At 48.4% G+C, this 23,226-nt stretch overlaps 1 protein-coding gene across 13 annotated transcripts in view; it reads right to left on the bottom strand.

Moving 5' to 3' along the window:
• CCDC57 (coiled-coil domain containing 57) overlaps positions 1-23,226 on the bottom strand; it is a 109,892-nt gene that overhangs the window by 61,651 nt on the left and 25,015 nt on the right. For 8 of the 13 annotated variants that reach the window (XR_014078861.1, XR_014078862.1, XM_081576962.1 and 5 more), the window contains exons 4-13: positions 20,074-20,175; positions 18,525-18,682; positions 18,299-18,373; positions 16,772-16,972; positions 11,224-11,382; positions 8,887-9,049; positions 8,385-8,519; positions 4,543-4,765; positions 3,763-3,912; positions 315-418 (exon numbers count right to left, since the gene is read on the bottom strand). Coding sequence is in view for 10 of the 13 variants with exons in the window: in XM_081576962.1 (XP_081433088.1) it covers positions 315-418; positions 3,763-3,912; positions 4,543-4,765; positions 8,385-8,519; positions 8,887-9,049; positions 11,224-11,382; positions 16,772-16,972; positions 18,299-18,373; positions 18,525-18,682; positions 20,074-20,175 (1,470 nt within the window). In the remaining 3 variants the exon portion in view is untranslated. The remainder of the gene's footprint in view (positions 1-314; positions 419-3,762; positions 3,913-4,542; positions 4,766-8,384; positions 8,520-8,886; positions 9,050-11,223; positions 11,383-16,771; positions 16,973-18,298; positions 18,374-18,524; positions 18,683-20,073; positions 20,176-23,226) is intronic. The other 5 variants (XR_014078863.1, XM_081576966.1, XM_081576969.1 and 2 more) reach the window with 3 other exon arrangements.

The raw sequence follows: 23,226 nt of genomic DNA, 5'->3' as shown, positions 1-23,226 counted from the left end.
GACGGTGGTGATGAGCACATGCTCTTACCACAGCTCGGTGCCTGGGTTTAATGCGGGTCCTTGGACTCACCCAGCACATCCTGGGTGGGCAGAGACGAGGCCCTGAGTGTCAACGGCCAGCACTGTCCCTCCTGCCTTGGACTCCCTTCTATCGTCTACCAGGTCCTCACTGTGTGCTGTTCCCAACAATAACACCGTCTTCACAGGGAACTGGAGGCACAGAGAGGCCACAGCAGATTCCTGGGGTTCACTGCACCCTAGCAGTGCCCTCAGCTGGAAGACCTACACAGTCGAGCATCAGAGGGTGGCCATACCTTCTGTCTCAGTCGTGCCACCAGGAAGCTCAGGAGATGTGCTCTGTCTCCAAGCCTCCTGAGTGCCAGGCCCATGGACGCTCTATCGACTGGCACAGCTCCTCCTGCAGAAAGAGTGATTTTGTCAGATTCACATTCCTACAGTCCTGGGGGAGCTTCCAACTGCCTGCTGTTGCCTTGGGGAGAAGGACATCTGTGGTGTCCAGGGCAGAGGTGCGCAGTTATGTTCTTCTCTGCCCTCCTCCAAGGATGGCTACTTGTCACTGCTGGTCCACTGGGTCGTTGAAGACATTCTAAAGCTAAGTGGATGCAGCTGGGTGCCCACAAGGACTGAGATGAGATGCACATGAAGAACAACCTTTATGCCAAGAAAGTAGGAGTCTTTGCAGAAGAAAAATCCAACTTTACCAGCTAGTGTCTGTTAGAGGCTGACCTGTGTTGACTCCTAGTCATTTGGCTAGGAATAACGAAAATGTGCACACAATCCACAGGACAAAGAAGAAATCACAACGGATATTAGAAATTACTTTGAACTGAATTACCATAAAAGCACGGCTTATCAAAACTTAAGGAATGCATCTAAAGCTGTCCTTTCAAAAGTATTTGTAGCCACAGAAAATTTTTTTTAGAAAAGAAGGATGAAAGATAAATGAGCTGAATGTCCATTTCAAACATGAGGGAAAAAGCAAATAAGGTAGAAGAAAGGAAAGAATAAGCCAGTATTAGATGCTGAGGAAACACAAAACAATGTGTAATAGAGGATGACACAACACTCAAAACATCCATGACAGAATCCAAAATCACTCGTTACACCAACAACAAGGAAAATTGTACCTTGAATGATAAAAGACCATATCAAGATGACAGATTAAAACAATTCCAACAGGCAATATGATACACTCTCAAAACAAATGGAATATTGGAAGTTTCAGCAAAGATATGAAAAATATTTTTTTAAAAAATGGAAATTTTAGAACCGAAATCATAATAAAAATCTCACTGGATGCGCTCAAGAGAAGAAAGAATTGGTGAACTTGAAGAAAAAACAGAAATTTTCCAATCTGAACAATAGCAAAAACAGATTGGAAACAGACAGACAGAGCCTCAGTGACCCGGGGGAGAAAAACAAAAGTTCTAATACTCTTGCCATTGGAGTCCAAAAAGGAAGGACAGTGTGGAGCAAAAAAAATACTTGAAAAAGTAATGACTGAAAACTTCTCAAATTTGGTTCAATTTCAATGCCAAAAGGATAAGCCAAGGAAATCTATGCCCAGACCATCATAATCAGATTTCTGAAACTAAAGACAAACTCTGAAAGCAGGCAGAGAGAAATGACTCAAAGGCAAAAAGACTTCTCATCAGAAACCATCATCTGATTTCTCCCCAGAAGAAAATGGTTTAAGTGCTGAAAGCAAAGAACTGTAAACTCATAATTTTATACCTTCAGAGATGAAAGTGAAACAAAGACATCGCGGATGTAGGAAAACCTTGTGAGTTTGTCACCAGCAGCCTTGCTGAAAAGGATCTGCTGAAACAAGTGCTTCAGACAGAAGGAACCCAGAATCAAGAAAAGAGTCACAGAAAGGATAAGGATTCAAGGAAAGAATGGACCATACTGCTCCTCCTGAGTTTTTAAAATTATGTTTGACAGTTGAAAGCAAAAATGAGAATCCTGTCTGATGTGGTTCTCGATGTACAGAGGGGCAGTATTTGCAACAAGAAATGGGGTGATGAGGCCTGACTGGTGGTAAGATCCCCACATTCCACTTGAAATTGCAAAGTGCTGACACTGGTTGACTGTGATAAGTAAGTATACTGTAATTCCTGGGGAAAACACTAGAAAAGTACCTAAAGAGATAGACCGAAAAAACAGATTAAAATAAAACACTAAAAAATGTTCAAGTAACTCAGTGTAGGCAGAATCATGACAAAAAAACACAGATTTGTATTATAATAGGAATAGAAAGAAATTTCCTTAATTTGACCCAAAAAAGGAATGATTAAACTTAAAAGTAAAGTGTTGAAAATTCTTCTCTGGGGTCGGGAAGAAAGTCAGCTATGATCAACATCATACTAAAGAGTTCAGTCAGGGGGAAATAACACAAGAAAAAAAAAAAGTAAAAGATATCAGCATTGGAAAAGCCAAAAGTAAGACTTCCACTACCTGGGACAAGATGACTATGCAGGCAGAGTGTCCTGCCTGCCTTTTCCCTTCATTCCTGAACAATCGAGCCCATAGATCACCAGATGGGCGGCTGGAAGTTACCCTCTGGGGCTGATCTGCCTGAGAGCTGCAACCCAGCTGGTGAGGGAGTCAGGAGGGAGGGCAGCCTGGCTTGGCTGTCAGAGCCAGGGTGGGCCTGGGTCAAAGGGTGGGGCCTCTATGTGGGAAAAGGCCTCCGTCCGTGCAAGGGAGGGTGCTCACACCCAAGAACTGGATGGAAGAAGTAACATACAGAGGACAAGGAGTCAGGCTTCTCGTTGGAAAAGGAAGTTAAGAGAAATGGAAGTGAAGACCAGAACAAGCCTGTAAGGCTGGACCAACCATAGAGGAACAGACTGATGAATACGTTTGTCTTACACTATGAATTTCTGTTGCCTTAGGAGATGGATCCAAAAAAATACTGCTAAGATTTATGCAGAGGGTTCTGCCTATAAGTTTTCTTCTAGGAGTTTTATGATTTCTGGCCTCACATTTAGGTCTTTAATCCATTTTGAGTTTATTTTTATATGTGGTGTTAGAGAATGTTCTAATTTTGCTATTTTACATGTAGCTAGCTGTCCAGTCTTCCCAGCACCACTTATTGAAGAGACTTTCTATTCCCCATTACGTATTTTTGACTCCTTGATCACAGAATGAAATTTGGCCATTTGCAACAACATGGATGGACCAGAAGGGCATTATGCTAAGTGAAATAAGTCAGAGAAAGATAAACACAGTATAATGTTTATGTGTGGAATCTAAAAAATATAACTAGTGAATATAACAAAAAAGAAACAGACTCACAGACATAGAGAACAAACTAATGCTTAATATGGGGAAAGGGAAGCAGGGAGGGGTGAGATAATGGTAGAGGATTAAGAAGTACAATCCATTATGTATAAAATAAGTAAGATACAAGGACACACTGCACAGGAGATGGCTCACTGTGCTGTGTTGGCAGGAATCAGAGCAATGGCTCTCTCAGCTGCTAATGGGGGAGGAAATGATGTGAACAGTCTGGTCTGACCATCAACCAAAACATACTGCTGCTCGAAAGAAGTCAGACGAGAATACACACTTGTAATTCCACTTATATGAAAATTCAGCCATAGGGTGAGGAGTCAGGAGAGTGGCTGGCTTGGCAGGAGGAGGTGGAGCTCCTAGGGTGGCACTTTTGTAACATCTTGGGCTGTGTTACTGGGAAGTCCCTAGACAGAGCACACAACACGAGACAAGGACTCTCACCGGTGGTATCTGTGGAGGCCAGGACACTGGGTTGAGCGCAAGCACAGGACAAGGACGTCTTCGAAGGATCTAACACATCTAGTTGTTCCTCCAGTGTTTTAAATTTATGCTTTAGATTTTGCATTTCTGCTTCAAGGGCCAGAACATAATCTTCCAAAAAACACGGTAAACACACAGGCACAGGCGTTTACACTCTCACCCTTTGTCTACCACCCGCGCCCTCCCCTGTCCAACCCTCATGACTATCCCATGCTCTGTGTCACCCTTTCCTCCAGAGACCAGCTCGCCATGCTCTCCGAGTGGGCCCCATGATCAGGAGCCCTCAGTCCTGTGACCCTTGATGCAGACTTGACAATCCCATCCTGAGCGCAGCCGTCAGAGGTGCTGCCCCTCCACTCACCATCCTTTGAGTCCCTGCCCTGAACAGTAGGAGGCGGGGCCACCTTTGGGGCTCGGGGAGCTCCCCCGAGAAAAAGCCTGGTCCCTGAGGCCCACGGCCTACTCCAGGAGAGTGCAATGCCAACCAGCCCCTGGTCCAAGTCTGTCTCTCGTTTTTAAATGTGTCACGTGTGTATCCTTCCCTTTTTCCCTCCACAAACCAGTACAAAGTTTTCATTGTACATAAAAAATATGACTTAAGATCCTTTCTCTTGGAGGGAAAGCAGCTGTCATACTTTGATGTAATCTATAACGGGGATGCTCATTTTTAAGACTCTGAATGAAGCCTATTTATGGACCCAGTAGAGACGACTCCTCATCTTCCCTCTCCCCCTTGCTCACCAGGAACCACAGAATCAGCTGCTGCCTTTGGGTCAGGCTGGTTTGCATGTGAGGTCTCCCCTCCTAACCGGGCAGAAGGAAGAATTTGATCACTTAGAGCTTCCATTTCTTTCCTCATTTGTGCAATAACATTTCGCAAACTTGTGTTCTGCTCTTTTAGCTGCTGGATCTCACTAGACGGAAAACTTTTACTGATTTCTCCTCCTTGATGCCTTAGAGGCCTCTGTCAAATACAGGAAAGAAAAGAAAAAGAAAATGGTTAGAGCCAAGAACCAGTGATTCCCTTGTGCGTCTGAGGCTGGCTGTGTCTGTGTCTGCCTGCATCCTCCAGCCCCCCGTCCCTGCTGCCCCTCATCTGTCCTGGAGGTGGGTAATGTTGACAGACTATGAAAAAGCTTTTTCTTTTATGTTTCGTAAAGACAAGACCACTGTTTTTCAAAGATAATTTTTATTGAGAGATTTGGGGACTCTTCCTTTTTAGTCAAAAACCCATCATTCACCCATTAGAGTGGCAGTTATTTTAAAAAAAAAGAGAGAGAGGCTTCCCTGGGGGTCTGGTGGCTAAGACTGTGCTCCCGTTGGAGAGGGCCTAGGTTCAATCCCTGGTCAGGGAACTAGATCCCATATGGTGCAACTAAGACCCAGTGCAGCCACATAAAATAAACAAATATAAAAAAAGATGGACAATAACAAGTGCTGATGAGGATGTGGAGAAAATGGAACCCTTGTACACTGTAAAAGGTAAAAGTACTCAGTGGTTTGTAGACGTAAGATGTAACACAGTGCAGCTGCTATGGAAAACAGTCTGGCTGTTTCTCAACGAAGTAAACACAGAGCTATTATATAACCCAGCAATCTGTATCCACACTTGGGTACAGACCTGAGAGAAGTGAAAACATAGATCCACACAGAAACCTGCAGACATGTTTGGAGCAGCATTAATCATAGTAGCCAAAATGGAAACATCCAAATGTCCACCAACAGATGATGGATAAACAAAAGTTAACACCATGAAACACTGCACAGCCATAAAAAGGAATGACGTTCTGACACACACTACAACATGAATGGAACATGAAAACATCATGCTGAGTGATAGTCAAGGACGTTAAAGCAGTTCGCATAAATATACTCCAGGATTTAAAGAAAAATATGAAAAAACAGAAATAGAAGATATCAAAAGAACAAAATAGCATCTACAGTGATGAAAAATACATTGTCTGAAGGAAAAATTCACTGGATAGGATGGGATTAATAGCAGATAAGATACTACAGGAGGAAAGGTAAGTGAACACAAACACAGAGCAGTAGAAAGTATCCAAACTCAAGAACAGAGTGAAAGACATAAGAACAAGTAACAACGGAGCTCTAGTGACTGCAGAACAATGTGAAGCAGACATACCTAACCCAGATCAATGAAGGGATGGAAAAGGATTCAGAACTTGTTGGCAAAAAAATTTCAAATTTGATGAAAACCTAAGTCCACAGATCCAAGAAGTTCAACAAACCCAAAGCAAGATAAACACAAAGAAAGTCACACCAAAGAGCACATCATGTTCAAACTGCTTAAAAACAGTGATGAAGGAAATCTCTTAAAAACCATCAGAGGAAAAAAGGCACATTACATTCCTGCAGAAGGACAAATAAAAGAAACCGCCAACTTCTCATAAGAACCAATGAAACCTAGAAGACTTCCCACTAAGATACCATGCCAAGAGCTCCGGCCATGCAGGAGTTGAGCTGGGGTGAACGTTGGGCCAGCTTTGTTCCAGAGAGCACTATGGTGAACTAAAACCGTAAAACTTCTGTGGTGGTATATATTACTTTTATTTCCAAAGTGAAGCTATTTCTTCGGTTACCGCTAGTCCCCAGCTTTTCAAGCCACCTCTGGCTCCACTATGCACCTGCCTGCCTCCTTCCAGCCACTGCTCTGGCCCCACTACTCCTCCTGCAAACACCCCAACCTCCCTCTCTGGGCCCACTGGGACATTTGCCACCTTCTCTGTGGCAGAGCCTTAGGCTGCTCCCACTCAGGCAGACAGTAGAGTGATCAGGGCTGTGCAACTGGCTGGCACTGCTCACATGCTCCCTCTGCCACCTGTGGGGAAGGGACCACCCCTCTTAGGGCCTCAGCTTCCTTGTCCTGAACAACAGGATCCACCTTAAAATTGCAGTGCAGCCCATTCCCAAGGTGAATCTTCTGTCCCTGTGGATGTGGCTGCGTTTGCCCTAGCAGCCTGCCTGGCAGTGGTGCCTTGGTCTCTGCGGGGTGATCACTCCGGCCCTGCCGAGGTGCCATCATCAAAACTAGTGCCAAGCAAGGAGGAAGATGTGGCCACAGCCAAGAGGCTGCCTGTCTGTGCAGTGCAATCTGTGGTGGGCTCACAGCTTCCCAGGAAGCACCATGTCTTTCTCCCTGAGCAGCCTCTGTCTCTGACTTCAGTGTATGACAGATCCCCTGCTGCTCCTACTTAGTGTTTGCCAAGGGCCCACCTCTGTAGAACTCGGCACCAACTGCTGCCTGCCAGCCGACATCTACCGCTTTACCAGGTGGTCACATCCTTAACCTGGTCACAGTATTAAGGCCCTGAAGGAGGAACACAGGTGTTTTGCTATTATGGAGGATTCAAGACTTATTCCGCTGAGCCAACAGAAGCTTTCACAACATCCTCCACCACCTCGGGTCCCTGCTTGATGAGGAAGCCACATCTCTGTTAAGACCATTAGGTCAGCTCACATTCACTGGTGTCTGAGATGCTGTTCTGCCATGCCCCCTCATCTTGCCTCCAGGGTCCCCTGTACAGAACAGAGGTGCACATTACCCCCCACTATGCATGGGGCACTTGTTTCTGACCCCCCGGGCATTTCTAAGGTTCCTGTTCACTTAACAAGGCAATCAGCCACTGAGAGGCCTCCCTGATCAGTTGAGCTGGTGCTTGGAGACAAATGTCTTCTTGTAATTGCCAGCCTGGCGGTAAAATACAAAAAAGAAAAATTTGGGTAGGGAGGCTCATTGATTAAAAACAATAAAAAAAGAGGCATTTGTTTGGTCTCTATGCCCTAGAGAAGGCACCCGTGCAAAAACCACCAGCGATGAGCCCCCAGGACCATAGGTGACCCTGGAGACTAGGGTTGGCCCCTTCTTTCCTCCTGGGAACACCAGTGCTCCCAAGCCTGACCACTGGCTGAGTGTGAATCTTCCCAGACACACATCTTAACAGACACATCTTCCGGAGCTTGACCCCTAGGGCATCGGGCCTAGTAGGTTCTGCTGGAATGCTCCCATGTGACCTTAATTAATCATCCATCTTAACTAATCACATCCATAAAGACCCTATTTCCAAGGAAGGTTGCATCCTGAGGCACTGGGACTAGAATATGCCTTTTGGGGCCACCATTCAACCTGGGGTCGTCCCATAGTCAGCGTCAGGCTCTGGCTGGCACACAGCAGCAAGGGAGTCTGTGCTTTATGAGAGGAATGGCCATCGTCACATATCGAATGGCTCAGTCACCACATGTGAAGAAGCATGTTTTGGGATAAAGCTCGAACCTTTTGGTTCTCTGTGTTACCGTCTGCCATGGCACAATATCTGAATTTGAGGTTTTTTGATATTTCAGATACTAAAGATACAAAGAAGATTGAGTGCAGATTCCTATTAGCTGATTGAGGTTTGGTCTCACCTTGTGTGAACAGTCATCTTAAAAGAAACATGGCTGAAAAGATCTACATCCAGTGCTGATTCTATTTGGCGTGTTTTCCCTCTGGCTGGGGGAATGGGTATCTCCAAGGGGCCCGGGAGGAAGAGCTGCAAGGGAGACTCAGGAGGAGGGCGGCCCCTCACCTGCGCCTCCTCCTCAGGGAGCAGCCCATGTGTCCGCAGAGCCTGCAGGGCCTGGTCTCTCTCTCGGGACACGGCCTTCAGCACCACCTCTTGGTCATATAGCAGCCGCTCCGTCTCCTGGAGCTTGGCAGCAACCTGGGAAAACGCAGACTCAGTTCATCTTGGGAGGATCAGAAGGGAGCAGTGCCACTTTCAAGGTCCAGACCAGCTCCCTACCCTACTGAGAAGCAGACAGCAGACACGAGGGTGAGAAACCCCAGGAAGCATGTGGCCATCAGAGCCAGAGGAACACAGCAAATGCTGGGGCCACCTATGCATCCGGCTCCAGAGGCAGCTGCCTGGCCATTAGTAAAGGCTTTGGGCAGGGACTCACCGCTGCAAGTCCTGCTGTTATAAACCAAAGGATAACTTGGTGAGGGCCTAGGCCAGCTCCATGCTCCAGTAGACGTTCCCAGCCCTTCCTTCTGCAGAAAGAAGTCAGACAGCCCAGGGGAGTGCAGACCTGATCTCTGGCCGCTGTCAGGCCCTGAATCAAGTCCTCGGCCTGCTGGTACTGCTCCCGCTCGACACCCTCGCAACGGCGCTGCCAGTCCAGCTCTAGCTGCACCTTGTCACGCTCCAGGCTCTGCTCCCTCTCTACTGCTAGAGACAGCTGCTGTTTGTACCTGTGGGGGTAAAAAGTGCCAACATTAACATTGTCCTGAGGTTCCTTTGGGCTGTGACGTAGCTGAGATGGGAAGCGTCCCTCCTGGGCCCCCTGGCCAGCCATGTTCCCAGGATCAGCTGACACCTTCACACAGGCCCAGGTTCAGAGAGGAGCAGGCAGCCGAGAAACTCAGCACCGTAGGAGAGGAGGTCAAACTCACTAAAAGACAGGAAGAAAGCCAGCAAACTCAGATAAACAAGAGAATAGCTGCATTAGAGAAGTGCGGGAGGGTTCCCAGCGAGAACACAGAGCTGGGGGTCAACAGTAAGCTGAAAGGTCAAACATAACTCAGCGTCCATCTGCTGGGGGTCGGGAGGGGTCAGAGTGGAGGGAGGAAAGAACCACACAAGTAGGAAGAACTGGAAGGCTCCACCAGTCAGCACAGTGTTCTTAGGAATCATCAGAGGATGTCCAGGGCGCCCAGTGGAGACCCTGGGGTGACATGTAGCCACAGAGCAAGACTGGCCCTAGTGAAGAGATCTTACATGCATGTGGGCTCAGTCATGACTGACTCTTTGTGGCCCCATGGACAGCAGCCTGCCAGGCCCCTCTGTCCATGGGATTATGGTATTCTCCAGGCAAGAATCCTGGAGTGGACTGCCATTTCCTCCTCCAAGGATCTGACTGGAGGGGTCAGATCTCCGTGTCTCCTGCATTGGCAGGTGGATTCTTTATCACTGAGTCACAAAGAGCCCCTAGAGCCACAATAACAAAGATTTAAAGCAACTCTTAAACGATCAAGCCACTCTGCGGGCCTAACTAATTAACCAACTAACTAACTACAGCTGAGCAGCAGGGGCCTGTGAAAGGAAGATGACCAACCTAGAGGCCTGCTGACACAGTGGCCACACATCTGACAGCCATGGACAGCTGTCACATGTGCAAGGAAGCAGGATAGTGGCCTCTGTGCCACAGAAACAGACTCTCAACAGAGGTGGCAGGAAAATATGTAAAAACAGCTCCTGTAAATATGTCCAGAGATTAAAAGCAACCACACACACAGTGAGGAGAGAAATGAAAAGTAAAAGCGTGAAATAAAAACCTCACCGGCCTTGGGACTTCTCTAGTGGTTAATGTGGCTAAGACTCCACGCTTAGCCATGCAGGGGGCCTGGGTTCGATCCCTACTCAGGGAACTAGATCCCACATGCCGCAACTAAAAATCCTGCATGCTGCATCTAAGACCTGGTGTAGCCAAGTACAACCCCCTGCAAAAAAACCCCTCACCAGTCTTTCCAGCAGGTGAGACCTTGTGGGGAAAGTCTTAGAAGCTAGCAAAGGAACATCAAATTAAAACAAAGAAAACAGAAGAAAGACAATAATAAGGATAAGAGTAGATACTGAAATTGAAAACAGAAAAACCACTTAAAAAAGTCAAAGAAACCAAATGCTGGCTCTTTGGAAAGATCTGTAGAATGGATAGATCTCTAGCTAGACTGATGAGAAGAAAAGAGAAAATACGTATCATCAATATCAAGAAGGGGAGAGGACATTGTTACAGACTTTACACATATTAGAGAGAAAGTAAAGAAATATTATAAACAATTTCATGTCAGTAAAGTCAACAAAGATGAAATGAACAAACTCATCAAAAGACACAAATTACCAAGTGACACATGCACAAAATAGAAAATAGAAAATCTGAATATTCAAATAAATATCCAAAGAAACCAGACAGAAAAGAGTATAAACTGGAGGATTCTACGCAGATGAAATTCCAGAACAGGAGAAACCCATAGTGACAGAAGTCCACAGCGTGCCAGGGAGTGAGGGGACTTTGGGCGATGGAAGGGTTTTATATCCTGATGGAATTGGTGGTTGTACCACATACTTCAGTATGTATTTGTCAAGATTCATCAACTGTACAGTTAAAACAGGTACATTTATTATATTTCAATGATTCCTTGGGAAAGAGAATATTACCTTTACTCAAGCGTTCATTCTGGCTGATAGGAAAAGACTCTAAGACACTAGAACAAATCAGAACTCAGAGATGATTCCTGACACAGAACGAAACAGCACACACCCTTTTACAGCCCTGGTGCAGACTGGGAACTGTGCTCTGTGGGAAAGACCACCTCTGACCACCTGTCCTGCCACCCCTATCTCTGCCCCCTTCCTCCATCACACATACCTTCCTATATCCTGCTGGCATCTGGCCAGCTGTGCCTTCAGCTTCATCTCCTCTTCCTGCAATGACTGAATCTGAAGGTCTTTGGAGATCATCTCCTTGGATAGCTGAGCAATCTGGGCATCCCAGCCAGATTTTAGAGCTGATGCATCTTCCCGAAGTCTAAACCAAGAAGGGAAGCGACATGAATGTGGGCGTGGTTCTCACCGAAGCCCTCTTTTACAACACACACACACACACACACACACACACACACACACACACACACGCAGTCCTCCGAGGAAATGCTGCAGATCAAGGTCTCTTCTACACACATCAGGGCACAGACTTCCCTGCCTAGATTAAGAAATGGTCCTAACAAAGAAGAAATATCCACCCATTCCCTCCCACCGGCACAGGCACTGACTAACACCTGTAGCATGCCAAGCCCACACCAAGGGTGTGGGGAAGTTGGGGCCAGGAGATGTCTCTTGGAGCCAGAGGTCCTGAGGCACCATCTGACACACCTGGGCACCCCTTGCCATGCCTAGCACGGTCCCTCCACATAGAGACATTCAACACGTATCTCCAAACTAAATAGTAAGATAAGGTTCTACATTCATTGGTAGAATCTCGAAAAATTTGATAAATCTCCCAAGAAGCAAAACTTCAGAAAAACATCTAAAGATATTGACTAGAGTAGCCATGATATTAACCACACAAAGCTTGCAGGGTAGTCATCCTATTTGTGACTCCAGCCTGTTTCCCTTCTAAGCTGCATTCAGCATAATGGGGGGTAAATACTATGGTCGTGCGCTGGCCACTGCCCAGAGCCACAGGCCCATGGGTGGGCCACGGACTGCGGCACAGAGGTGGACAAGCCATGGGAAGGCAAACGGCCATCAGTCTACAAGGTCTTAGACCAAAGTCCTGACTGCATTGCCTTGAGACTTAGAAAAGCTCCATCCAAACAGGAGCAGAGACAGGAAGGAGAAAGGAGCAGCTGCCCTCATGGGAAACTTCTTTCAACATTTCAGCTTAAACAGGCCTCAACATCAAGGCTGGTGTGCTGCTTAAAATGCCCTTGGCAAAAGGTCAGCCGACCCCACAGGAACGAGATGGCTCTGCTCTGCTCTTCCTATCCCGGCCCTGTGACCCCCAGGCCTGTGAGCCCCTGACTGAGGAGCCCTGTGCTCTCCACTCTCTCGGGCATCCCAGTGCCCTTGCACGCCTGGCACAGACATGTGGTGGCTGGGTAGGGTTCTCTGCTCACAGGCAAAGCCCACTGCAGTGGGCGTAAGCTGGTTTGGGGAGGTCCCACAACCTCAGTCCTGGTCAAGCCAGGATTATCATCACTCTGAGTAGCAGAGTTCTCTGTTCATAAAGGACTGCAGTGAAACTCATTTGGGAAAATTCTTTAAAGACCAGCGTGGGAATGAAGAAGGGGAATGAGTATGGGGAAATGTACAAAATCCCACAGCTCAGAGGAAAGCCATGCTGCTCAGTAAAGCATTAGGATTCTTCAGCTCTATTGCTAACTTAGGAAAAGGCATCCTCTTTGAACCTGCCTAGATACAGTATGTAATAAAAGTGTCACATTCTCAAAGGATTAAGACCTTTCAAGTGTGAGATTTCCAGTGTTATTCTTAGCTACTGGAAAAAGTCATTTTTCTTAGTACGATTTAAACAAATTACTTCTAGTACGTCCAGATTCATACTGACCTCTTACCTAAAATAAACCAGCTCATCCTAGTAACACAGGGGGCTACAAAATGTTGGAAACTTGAGAACACGTCCAGCTCAGACACACCGCTGGTGTCAGAACAGGGGCTGCAGCTGTTCCTCTCCAGGTCCACCCAGTACCCCTTCTCTGGGGCAGTGCCTGCTGTGGTCCCATGAAGTTGTTGGGGTGATAAAAGTAGCAGATGGAGGCCCAGGTGAAGTGAAGTGAAAGTCACTCAGTCGTGTCCAACTCTTTGCAACCTCATGGGCTATACAGTCCATGGAATTCTCCAGCCCAGAATATGGGAGTTGGTAGCCTATCCATTTGCCACAGGATCTTCCCAACTCAGGAATCGAACTGGGGTCTCCGGCATTGCAGGTGGATTCTTTACCAACTGAGCTATCAGGGGGCCCAGGAGCCTGTGACAAAGCTGCCCCCCACCCCATGAGCCAACCTAGAGCCAAGACCACACGAGGCAGTGTGTATAGGTGGGCAGGGTGCTCATGGACTCTGGGCTTCACCCTGGCTGTGCCCCACCAGACACTTAGCCCCAGAGGCTCGAGTGTCCAATGTCTGACATGAAAGAGGAAAATGAAAGGTTCTTCTCTGTTCTGTGTGTCACTGAAAGACAAAAGGACACGAGATGCCTGGCCTGCCTTGGAATTCCAAAGCACTCCTTCCCTTCCACCTACTCACTGGCAACTCTGCTGCAAGGCCCAAGGAAAGGGAAGCAGCTGACAGCCCTGGAAAGTCGACTGCCCGGGCCCCACGCATCAAGCAGGATGTCTGTTCTGGGCTTCCCATTACAGTCCCTGACCTGATCCTTCATGATTCCATATGTGTTGGGCTTCTGCAACTATAAGAGAAGTTGCTGGAGCTTGAGAGCCATATTTTTATTTCTTCTTAATTTCTAATGAATTCTCACGAGATGATCTGCACACAGCAGGGCTTTGTATGTGGCCATGAATGGGATCCTGGTTCCCGCTCCACTTTGCCAAAACCAAGACAGCACAAGCAGGCCTGTGTTCTGGAGAGCAGAGAACTTGCCCTTGTCAAGTCCTGGCCTCCGTCCAGCATTTGGACCAGCGCTGCCCAGCTCTGAGCCAAGGGCCATTCAGGGCTCCCAGGCACGTGGCCAGTCTGAATTGAGTTGAGATGTGCCTTTAAAATTTAGCATCAAAAAATGCAAAATACCTCAATCACAATTTGCTCAGGCAAGTTTAGGCATCCATCTTCATTAATATTTTTAACTTGATTACTTGTTTTTTTCTCAAACTTTACACTTTTCATTTTGTATTGCGATATAGCTGATTAACCAATTACTTTCCCATGTGGCAGCAGTGGTAAAGAACTGGCCTAACAATGCAGGAGATGCAGGTTCAGTTCCTGGGTCTGGAAGATTCCCTGCAGGAGGGCACGGCAACCCAGTCCAGTATTCTTGACTGGAGAATCCCATGAACAGAGGAGTTGGCAGGCTATGGTCCATAGTGTCGCAAAGAGTCGGACGTGACTGAAGTGACTTGAGCACTCAAGCACACAATGAGATGGTATTTTGGACATACTGGGTTAAAAAATGTTATTGAAGTTAATTTCATCTACTTCTTTTTGCGTCTGAGCTGTGAATATCAGGAGGTTAAAGTGCCCTCTGGCCCCACCATATTCCTTTTGATAGGTTATATGTCTGCATGGTTACACACACACACCAGGTTCTCACAATACTGTCTCAGCTCATTGTTTCTCTACCCGGCTATCCACAAACTAATGGTCACAAGAAAACCAGCACAAATAGGCCCAAAGAGACAACAAAATCATAATATGGGCCATTTTGTTGCTGACTTGTAAAGAGTATGTCTCGGTAGGAAAAGACGCTGATACAGACACTAAGGCTTCTCCTGGGGACCCACTGATGCTGCTCGTCACGGCCTCTTGATTGTCCAGTGGGGAAGCGGGAAGGAACGTGATGGTGGACCCGCCAAGAGGAGAGAGCAGAGGCAGGAGGCCTCCCCACAGGAAGGTCTGTGTACCCAGACCCTGGGCTCTGAGTCACCATCTGTGAGAAGGGCCCCGGGAGAGCTTGTTGGAACCAAACAAGGAGTGGCTGGGAGACATACACCCTTGAGACTGAGCCGCCTCACCCTCCAACTATTGCCTCCTAGGTTTAACAGATCAAACAATAAAAAGCTAAGGAAGCTTTCCTGAATAAGCTTTGACTTCCTGGTATTTTATAGTTTGAGCCATTTTCCCCTTCAGTAGAAATATAACTTGGCGGAGAATTCTCTGTAAGAAAGAGAGACAGAAATATTTCCCAAACAAAGGGGAAAAGCCAGTTGCTAAACAGCAGGCTTTGCAAATGACTTATTTGTCTTAATCATCTTCCGTAAACACAGCTTCTCTGAAGATCACTTCCTCACTGGCTGCCAAGAGGCTGAGTTCAGTTACTGCTTCAGTTACAATGATCCTTCAGAGACACCAAGCACAGTGGGATCAAGTGGCTGTGTATGCCCTGGCTTAGGTGTCAAAAAGAAAACTGGGTTTGAAAAGAAGTTAGTTTGGAATTCCCCAGCAGTCTGGTGGTTAGGACTCTGTGTTTTCACTGCTGGTTGGGGAACTAAGATTCTGCAAGCCGTATGGCATGGCCAAAAAAATAAATAGTTTAAATAAAAATTTTTTTTTAATTTTATTTTTGGTTGTGCTGGGTCTTCATTGCTGTGTCCGGGTTTCCTCTAGTTGCGGAGGGCGGGGGCTACTCTCCAGTTGTGGTGCATAGGCTTCTTATTGCGGTGGCTTCTCTTGTTGTGAAGCACGGTCTCTAGGTGCACGGGCTTCAGCAGTTGCAGCAGGCAGGCTCAGTAGTTGTGGCTCGAGGGTTCCCGAGCAAGGGCTCAGTAGTTGTGGCGTGGGGGCTTAGTTGCTCCTCAGCATGTGGAATCTCCCTGGACCAGGTATCAGACCCGAGTTCCCTTTATTGGCAGGCAGATTCTTATCCACTGTATCAACAGGAAAGTCCAAAAAGAACTTTTAATTAAAAAAAAAAAAAAAAAACGATAAAAAGAAACTAGTTTATGGAGAAACTGGAACTCTTGTGGAAAATGGTGCAATCACTGTGGAACGTAGATCCTCAAAAAGTTACATCTAGCACCTCTACTTCTGGGTACACATCCAAAAGAACTGAAAAGAGACCTGAGCAGATATTTGCTCACCCACAGTCACAGAAGCACTAGTCACAGCAGCTAAAAGGTGGAAACACCCAAAATCACCATCAATGGATGAACTGATAAACAAAAGGTAGCTGTATACAAGCAATGTGATATTACTCAGCCTTAAAGAGGAAGAACATTCTGATGCCTGCTAAAACAACATGGATGAAGCTTGACGCCATCACGCTGAGTGGAATAAGTCAGTCAGAGATGGACAGACACAGGGATTCCACTCGTGTGAGGCCCTTAGGCCCGTCAGATTCACAGAGATGGGCGGTGGGATGGTGGGTGCCAGAGGCTGGGAGAAGGGAATGGAGAATCATTATTGAAGAGGCACAGTTTTTAGTTTTACAAAGAAAAGGGTTCTGGAGACGAATGGTACGATGGTTGCTCAACAGCGTGGATGTGCTTAATGCCGCTGAACTTAAAAATGGCCAAGATGGTAAATTTCCTGCTATGTGTATTTTACCATAAATAAATAAATGCACACGTTCATACATACGTCCACATACACTTTCAAATGGAACAAAAGGAAAGAGAATGGTTAAGAAAAGTGACGGGAGAGCTGCAGGAGTGGCTCCCAACACTCGGTGCCCACTTCCCTTCATCTGAAACAGGTAACTAGGCACCCAGGCCCTTGGCCCGGGCTCACTTGTCAATGGTGGCGTCCTTCTCCTTGGTGGCGTCCATCTGCTTCCACTTGGCCCTGCGGAGCTGTACTTCTAGGTTCTCACAACGTGCCTGCAGTTCCAGGGCCCTGGCCTCTGCTGCCTGTAGCTGCTCCACGTGGGCGCTCTTTGCTGCCATCAGCACAGCGTCCCTTTCCCTGGCCAGATGGTCCAGCTCCTCATGCCTGAAACACAGGGAGGTCCCCAACAGCTCACATGGGCCCTGCTTTGGAACCCCTAGCCCAGAACCTCCTTCGTCCTGCCAGAGGGCACTTTTGCCCGCTTTTCTCTGCTCTTCATTCCTCATAAGGAACCACTGACTGAGAGATTTTCAGACACTGGCCCCCCGCCCTCCCAAGCTCACAGTCCTTGGGAAAAAGAGACTTGAGCAGATATTTGTGCCTTGGGAAAAAGAACCCAGAACAGGTGCTTCAGCAAAGCACCACCAGCAGAACCCTCACTGACTAGGGAAGAAGAATGCAGGTGCAAACTGCCCTCCCTTCCCAGCTACCCCAACTGCTGAGCTGCTTTCAACCCAGAATTGGAGACTTCCAAGAACTGGGGGCTTGGGAGGCAGGCTGCATGTCTGTTTTGGTCAGAGAGGCCAAACCTATCGAAATTCTGTCAATGGAACAGATACTCGTCTCGAAAATACACTGGGTGTTGCTGGTGACATGCAACACTATGCTGACATGATGCCTATGACTTTTTATGCTTTTATTCTATTTGGCTTCAGTGAAAAGTAAAAAGCCCTAAAAAATATAATTCTATAGCATTCTCTTCAAATTTTCAGCATTGTTCGATGAGATGGTTAAGCCTTATTTAATCAAGTCATGTGATGTACTTTTCATTCCAATTACGATCAGTCCTCACCTTACTCATCTTGCAAACTGTTCAGTATTTTCCACCTTCTAGTAGCAAAAAAATATACACATAGCAGTTGCTGTACCCATTAGTTTCTGGTAAGATATACTTTTCTTTTTCACCAAATCACAAGAAGTGTTTGATCATGACAGCTAGTGAAGGGAAGGAGTTATCTCTGAATGCATCATCATGTGATCACTGGTTAGTTATTTTCAAGAGGCAAAACACCAAGACTCCACGGCACAGACAACACTGCCCACGCCAGGGAACACAGGATCCTTGTCACTTTGGCTAAATAAATGCCACCTGGGCTGCACATGACTCTGCAGGGCCATGCAGTGTGACGACACAGAACATCTGTGTGCACCTTGCTCCTGTGACTTGTGTCAATGGGTCAAGTATACTAGCGCTAAGGTGTCAACCTGGACAGCTTTCAGCAAGTCATTTCAGCAGGCGTGTCCTGTAATTCTCAGCATTTTGATGATATTCCTCCAAACACACACAAATATGTTCATTAGAACTGAAAAGAGGGGCGATCCTGGAAGAGCAGGCCTGACCCTGCTGACGTCCCACAGAAGGAAGCTTTGCCTCCAAGGTGGTCGGGGGACGTTATCCCTACACTGACACTGGAGCCAGAAAACACTCACTTCCTCCGAAACGTCTCCTCTTCTTTTTTCCTGGTGAGCTGCATAGAGTGAAGTTTACCCTCTAAGTCTTTTATCCTAAAAAGAAGCAAATGTTAGTGGAAAAAGCACATACGAGGCTACTGCAAAGCCAACCTGGAATAACCCGGGACAGGCAGATGCCTTGGGGCTAGAGCCCAGACCACTCGTCAGCCATATCCACCCACAGGGAGGTGGGGAGGCTCCGCACCGGGCATCCTTCACGGCCGCCAGGTCTCGGAGCTCCCAGTCTCTTCGCTGCAGCCTGTCTTCCAGCTCTGCATTCGCCACCTCGGCGCCCTGAAGGGACTCCGCAGCCTTCGCGCCGGCCTCTCTCAGGGCCGCAAGCTCTTTGTTCAGCAGTTTAATCTTCGACAAGAGGATTCAAAATGAGGATGTAAGTGGAACAAACAGAGGTGTTAAGAGTTAAGTGTTACCATCGTATCAGAACAGGGAGAGAAGAAAGACTGGAATTTGAGAAGCAACAAAACAGTGAGAATCGCCTCACATGCTCTCATAGCCTCGAGAGCAGACCCCTGTGTGAATCCAAGTCATACCCCAGCACCTCAACTAGGCCATGATCTGGATACTGGAATCACAGAGGCAGGTGGAGGTTGTAAGAACGTGGGTCCCTGCTGAGTGATCCCACTCAAATCCCAGCCACATGCTCAGTTTTTAAATAGCTTCTCTGGGGCCTTGGGTTCCTCGACTATAACGTAGAGGTGATGGTATTGCTGCTCCCAAATTTGTGTATAACTTGTGTACAAGCTGTGATGCCCTCCAGGGACAGGTGTTCAGGGGACCAGACCATCTCATGGCAGCTGGAGGTGGGAGTGGGGTATGCCCCAGCCCACCTTTCCCCGCTCTTCTCCACAGGAGTGCCCACTCCACTGTGAGGCATAGGTTAGCCCCATGCGTTCCGCTTGTCTTCTGTCCCCTGGTGCTCAGAAATCCCCAAAGAGGCCTCATGGGGGTCACCTTGTGGCAGCCCCAGCCTCAAAGTCCTGCTGGCCCTGGGTGACAGGGACAGCATTCTTCCAGGGGGAAGTCAGAGAGACTCTTGTTCAAGGGTCAGGCAGGGCCCAGTGCTGCCCCTTGGACTGTGGCCCTGTGGGAGGTTAGCAGCCTGGAGGAGGCACCTTGATGATCACTAGGGCAAGCATCCATCCACCTGGCTGGATGCTGCCCAGGTGTGACTAGCTGGGGTGGCAAGACTGGGCCAGACGTTAGCCCTGCTTCTTTGTCCCCCGCACACCTCCCCTCCCCTCCCGGCTGGTCCCTGTCTTGGTGCTGAAGGCCAGGTGTGTGTGCTCCTCATGTGTGCCCTGGCCAGGTCAGTGCTTTAAAGAAGCCATGCTCATGGACGGCAGCCAGCACCATAGCTGGGAGCACCAACAGCTGACAGGCCTCCTTCTGAAAATAGGGGGACGAGTGACACCTCCTCACAGGCCCCTTCCGAGGTGTCACAGGATTACACAGGCCAAGGACAGGGTTTGCGGGATGGCGGTTTCTCCTGGGGGAGGCCCTTCCTCAAAGTCAGGGTAACCAGACCCAGACTGGTGGCACCGGTGCTCCTCCTGCTGGGCAGAGTGGCCATTACTCCTGACTAGGGCCCTGGCGGGCACAGTGGCAAGCATGTCACCTGCATGGTAGAGACCCCAGCCCCCGTACAAAGGGGGAGGCCTTGGTGTGAACTCTAACTCGCCAGGGGCCTCTCAGTTATGCCAAAGAAACGGTCACAGTCCGAGGGTGCCCGCTACCTTGAGTTCGTGCGCCAGGACAACACTGCTCATGTTGTCGGCCCGCAGGCGGAACTCATGCTCCCTCTTCTGCATTTCAGACTCAAACTCCTGGAGCAGCTCCTGGAACAGAAAAGGGCTGGTGGTGAAAGAAGCACAGTGGGGCCGGCAGAGGCCCACAGGCTCGCTGAGGGTGGGAGGGACGCAGAGGGCCTCATGGAGGATGCGGTCAGGGTGGGGCTGGGACCCGTAATACCCGATGAAGAGCATCAGAGAGCCTGTGTTTTCACCCTCGGCATGGGTTTGTCTGTTTTCTCCGTGATCCTGTGGGGTTTTGCTCCGCCCAGACAGAGCAGCTAGCAAACCCACAAGGAAAGGTTAGCAGAGGCCTGTGAACCCAGAACCACCCCTCCTAGCAGTTAGCTGTTGGTTCCGTCTATGTCTTTAAAAAAAAAATGCCATTCTTCCCCATCAGTCCTCCTTGCTACCAGCTGGGTTCCTGAGCAGCCCCACCCCACGCCCCAGCCAGGGTCATGGCTCCACCCCCGGCTCTGTGAATGCCTCACTCACAGGCTGAATCCAAAAGTCCCTAAATTATTATACTAGTGATTCACTGCACACCCAACACTGAACAATTATGATGGTTCCCACCTCATTGTTTTTCTGAGTTTTCAATTCCCCTCCTCCCCCTCCCCCGCCACTTCTCTGGTTCTCTCCTGTTTCCTGAGTGGTGTCCGCTTCCCAGGACACACCCCACGGCATGATTCTTTCCTCTCCTGGGGTTCCTCTCCCTGGGCTGCCCCACAGCCGGTATCCAGGCCTGCCCTTCACAGCTCCCCAGGCAGTCCCCAGGATCCCTTGATGCCCTCTTCCCCTCTCTCTGTTTACTCTTGCAGGAAAGGAGCCCCCTCCCCGCCTTGAGAGCTCGCATCAGGGTGAGAGTCCCGGGATCCCTGGCCCCACTGGGCCTTCTCCCAGTTGTGGGAGCGGGAGCCACCCCCTGCCCCACCTCTCTCAGGCTCATGGGCTCCGTGTGAGGCTGCCAGCTGGGCCCTGTGACTGGAGCCACCCTGTCCTGGAGATCCAGGGAGCCCACCCAGCTCAGACCCTCCTTCTCCTGGCAGCATTCTCCACTCCATCTCTTGGTTCTCAAAGTTCTAAACTCAGAAGGGAAACAAAGGCAGCTAAAGGTTGACCCCTCGGCCCTATCCCACAGGTGCTGCTCAGAGCTTACTCAGTAGTTACACTCCAGTAACCTCCTGAGAGGCTGTTGCCTAGCCTGAGGCATTCACACCCTCACACTCCAGGGCTGTGGTCTGACATCACTGCCAAGACCGTTTCAAGTCTATTCCAAGCCACAGTTGAGGAGCTGGAGCCAGGCTCTGCTTTATAGGTTTTCTAAAAGTTTGTAGCATCTCCTCTTTGTTTCTCTGACACACTGTCGTTCATGGCTCTGGGGAGGGTGGGGGTTTCAGTCTGAAGTCCCCACCCTGAGAAGCAACTGCACCGTTTACTTGACAATCTGATCTCTTCCCGTTCTTTGCTGTATGTTTCCGGAATTCATATTGTTAGATGAATCCTGGACTTATCTTCCATGTCTCTTAAATTTTCTGGTGGACTTCCTGTGTCTTTTTTCTATCTTCTGAATTTATTCCTTTATATGTACTTGTAATTGTCAAAATTCTTTCTTGTTCTGATTGGCCCTTCCTCCTAGCATCCTGAGTTATGGATGCAAAATACATTCCTGGGGGCACTGATCACAGGAAGCCCCCACAACGGGCCTTGAGGCACTTGAAAGTGAAGACACAATGGGATGAATGGCTGGTCTCATCCAGTTCCCAGCCCATGCCCCCTCCTCCCTGCCACTGCCACCCCTGCAGGCTTGAACTCTCACCTCAGGGGAGGGACAAGGAAGAGTCCTGTGAGGAGTAGGGAAATAGCCAGCCTCTGCCCCAGGAGCAGGAAGGCAGCTATTCTCCTGACCCAACCTCCGGGACCAGGCTGATGCCAGTTGCAGGATCACTGGCACCGCCTGTGGGGCCTAGGAGGCCATAGCACCAGAGCCATCCGTGCAGACAACCAGCCCAACATGGACAACCAGACACCGCGCACAGGCAGACCTAGCACGGGCGGGTCCACAGGGCCCACCCTGCTGCCCCACACCTGGACTGATCACACAACGGTGGGTTTTAGGATCACTGTCTCAGGAATCACCTTCCCTGTTCCTCTGGGCCTCTTCTTGGGTTGCTGGCATTTCTCTGTCTTGTAATACTGCCTCAGTTACACGCTCCTACTCAAGAATGAGGCAATAAATAGTTCACTAGGATGTTGAAATTAAGACTTACAAAAAGGAAAAGGTAAGGCACAGAACGGGAGAAAATATTCAAAAAAAAATATACGTAAGGATTTATTTCTGGAGTATACATGAAGAACTCACAAATCAATAATAGGAAGACAACCCAATTTTTTTTTAAGTACAAAAAAGCTGAACAGACACTTCACAAGGATATATGAATGGCCAATAAGCACGTTAATAGACGCTTAAACTCTGATCAAGGATAATCGCATTTAATCCCCAGCTACACACCCACTAGACTACTAACAACACTAAGTGCGAGCAAGGACGGGAAGTGACTAGAACTCTAATCTGCAGCTGATGGGATGTGACCCTATAACCATCCTAAAGGGTGGCTCAGCAGTTTCTCAAAAAGTTAGACAGAGCCGTAGTACACGTCCCAGAAATCGCACTCCTGGTCGTGGAGCCTGTGTCCATTCAAAGACAGCCAAGAATGCTCACAGCAGCCTTATTCAAACTGGCCCCAAAGTGGAAAAGACCCAAGTGTCCAAAGTGTGAGCTGACAGAGAATGGAAACATACTGGCACCTCCACGCAACACACAGCACCGGCAGGCACCAAGAAGGAACAAGCTGCCAACCCCACGACATCCATGTGCCTCAGACACGTCACGCTGAGAGAGAAGCCAGACAAAAAGGGGCAACGGCTCGAGGCTCCGTTCTCATAGGACTCTCTGAAAAGCCAGTTCTCATTGCAAGCGGAAGGCAGCAGGCTGGTGGGGCTAGGGCCAGGGGCGCTGCTCCCTGACCTCAAAGAGGCACATAGAACTTTGGGTGGTAGTAAAGTTCTCTCTTGGCTGTTATCTTGGCTGTGTTAAAA

This window comes from Giraffa tippelskirchi, chromosome 3, assembly GCF_054371585.1.
Source record: "Giraffa tippelskirchi isolate mGirTip1 chromosome 3, T2T-mGirTip1v1.2.pri, whole genome shotgun sequence".
NCBI lineage: Eukaryota > Metazoa > Chordata > Mammalia > Artiodactyla > Giraffidae > Giraffa > Giraffa tippelskirchi.
The sequence above is the reverse complement of the archived record's forward strand: the minus strand, read 5'-3'. Positions and strand labels throughout refer to the sequence as shown.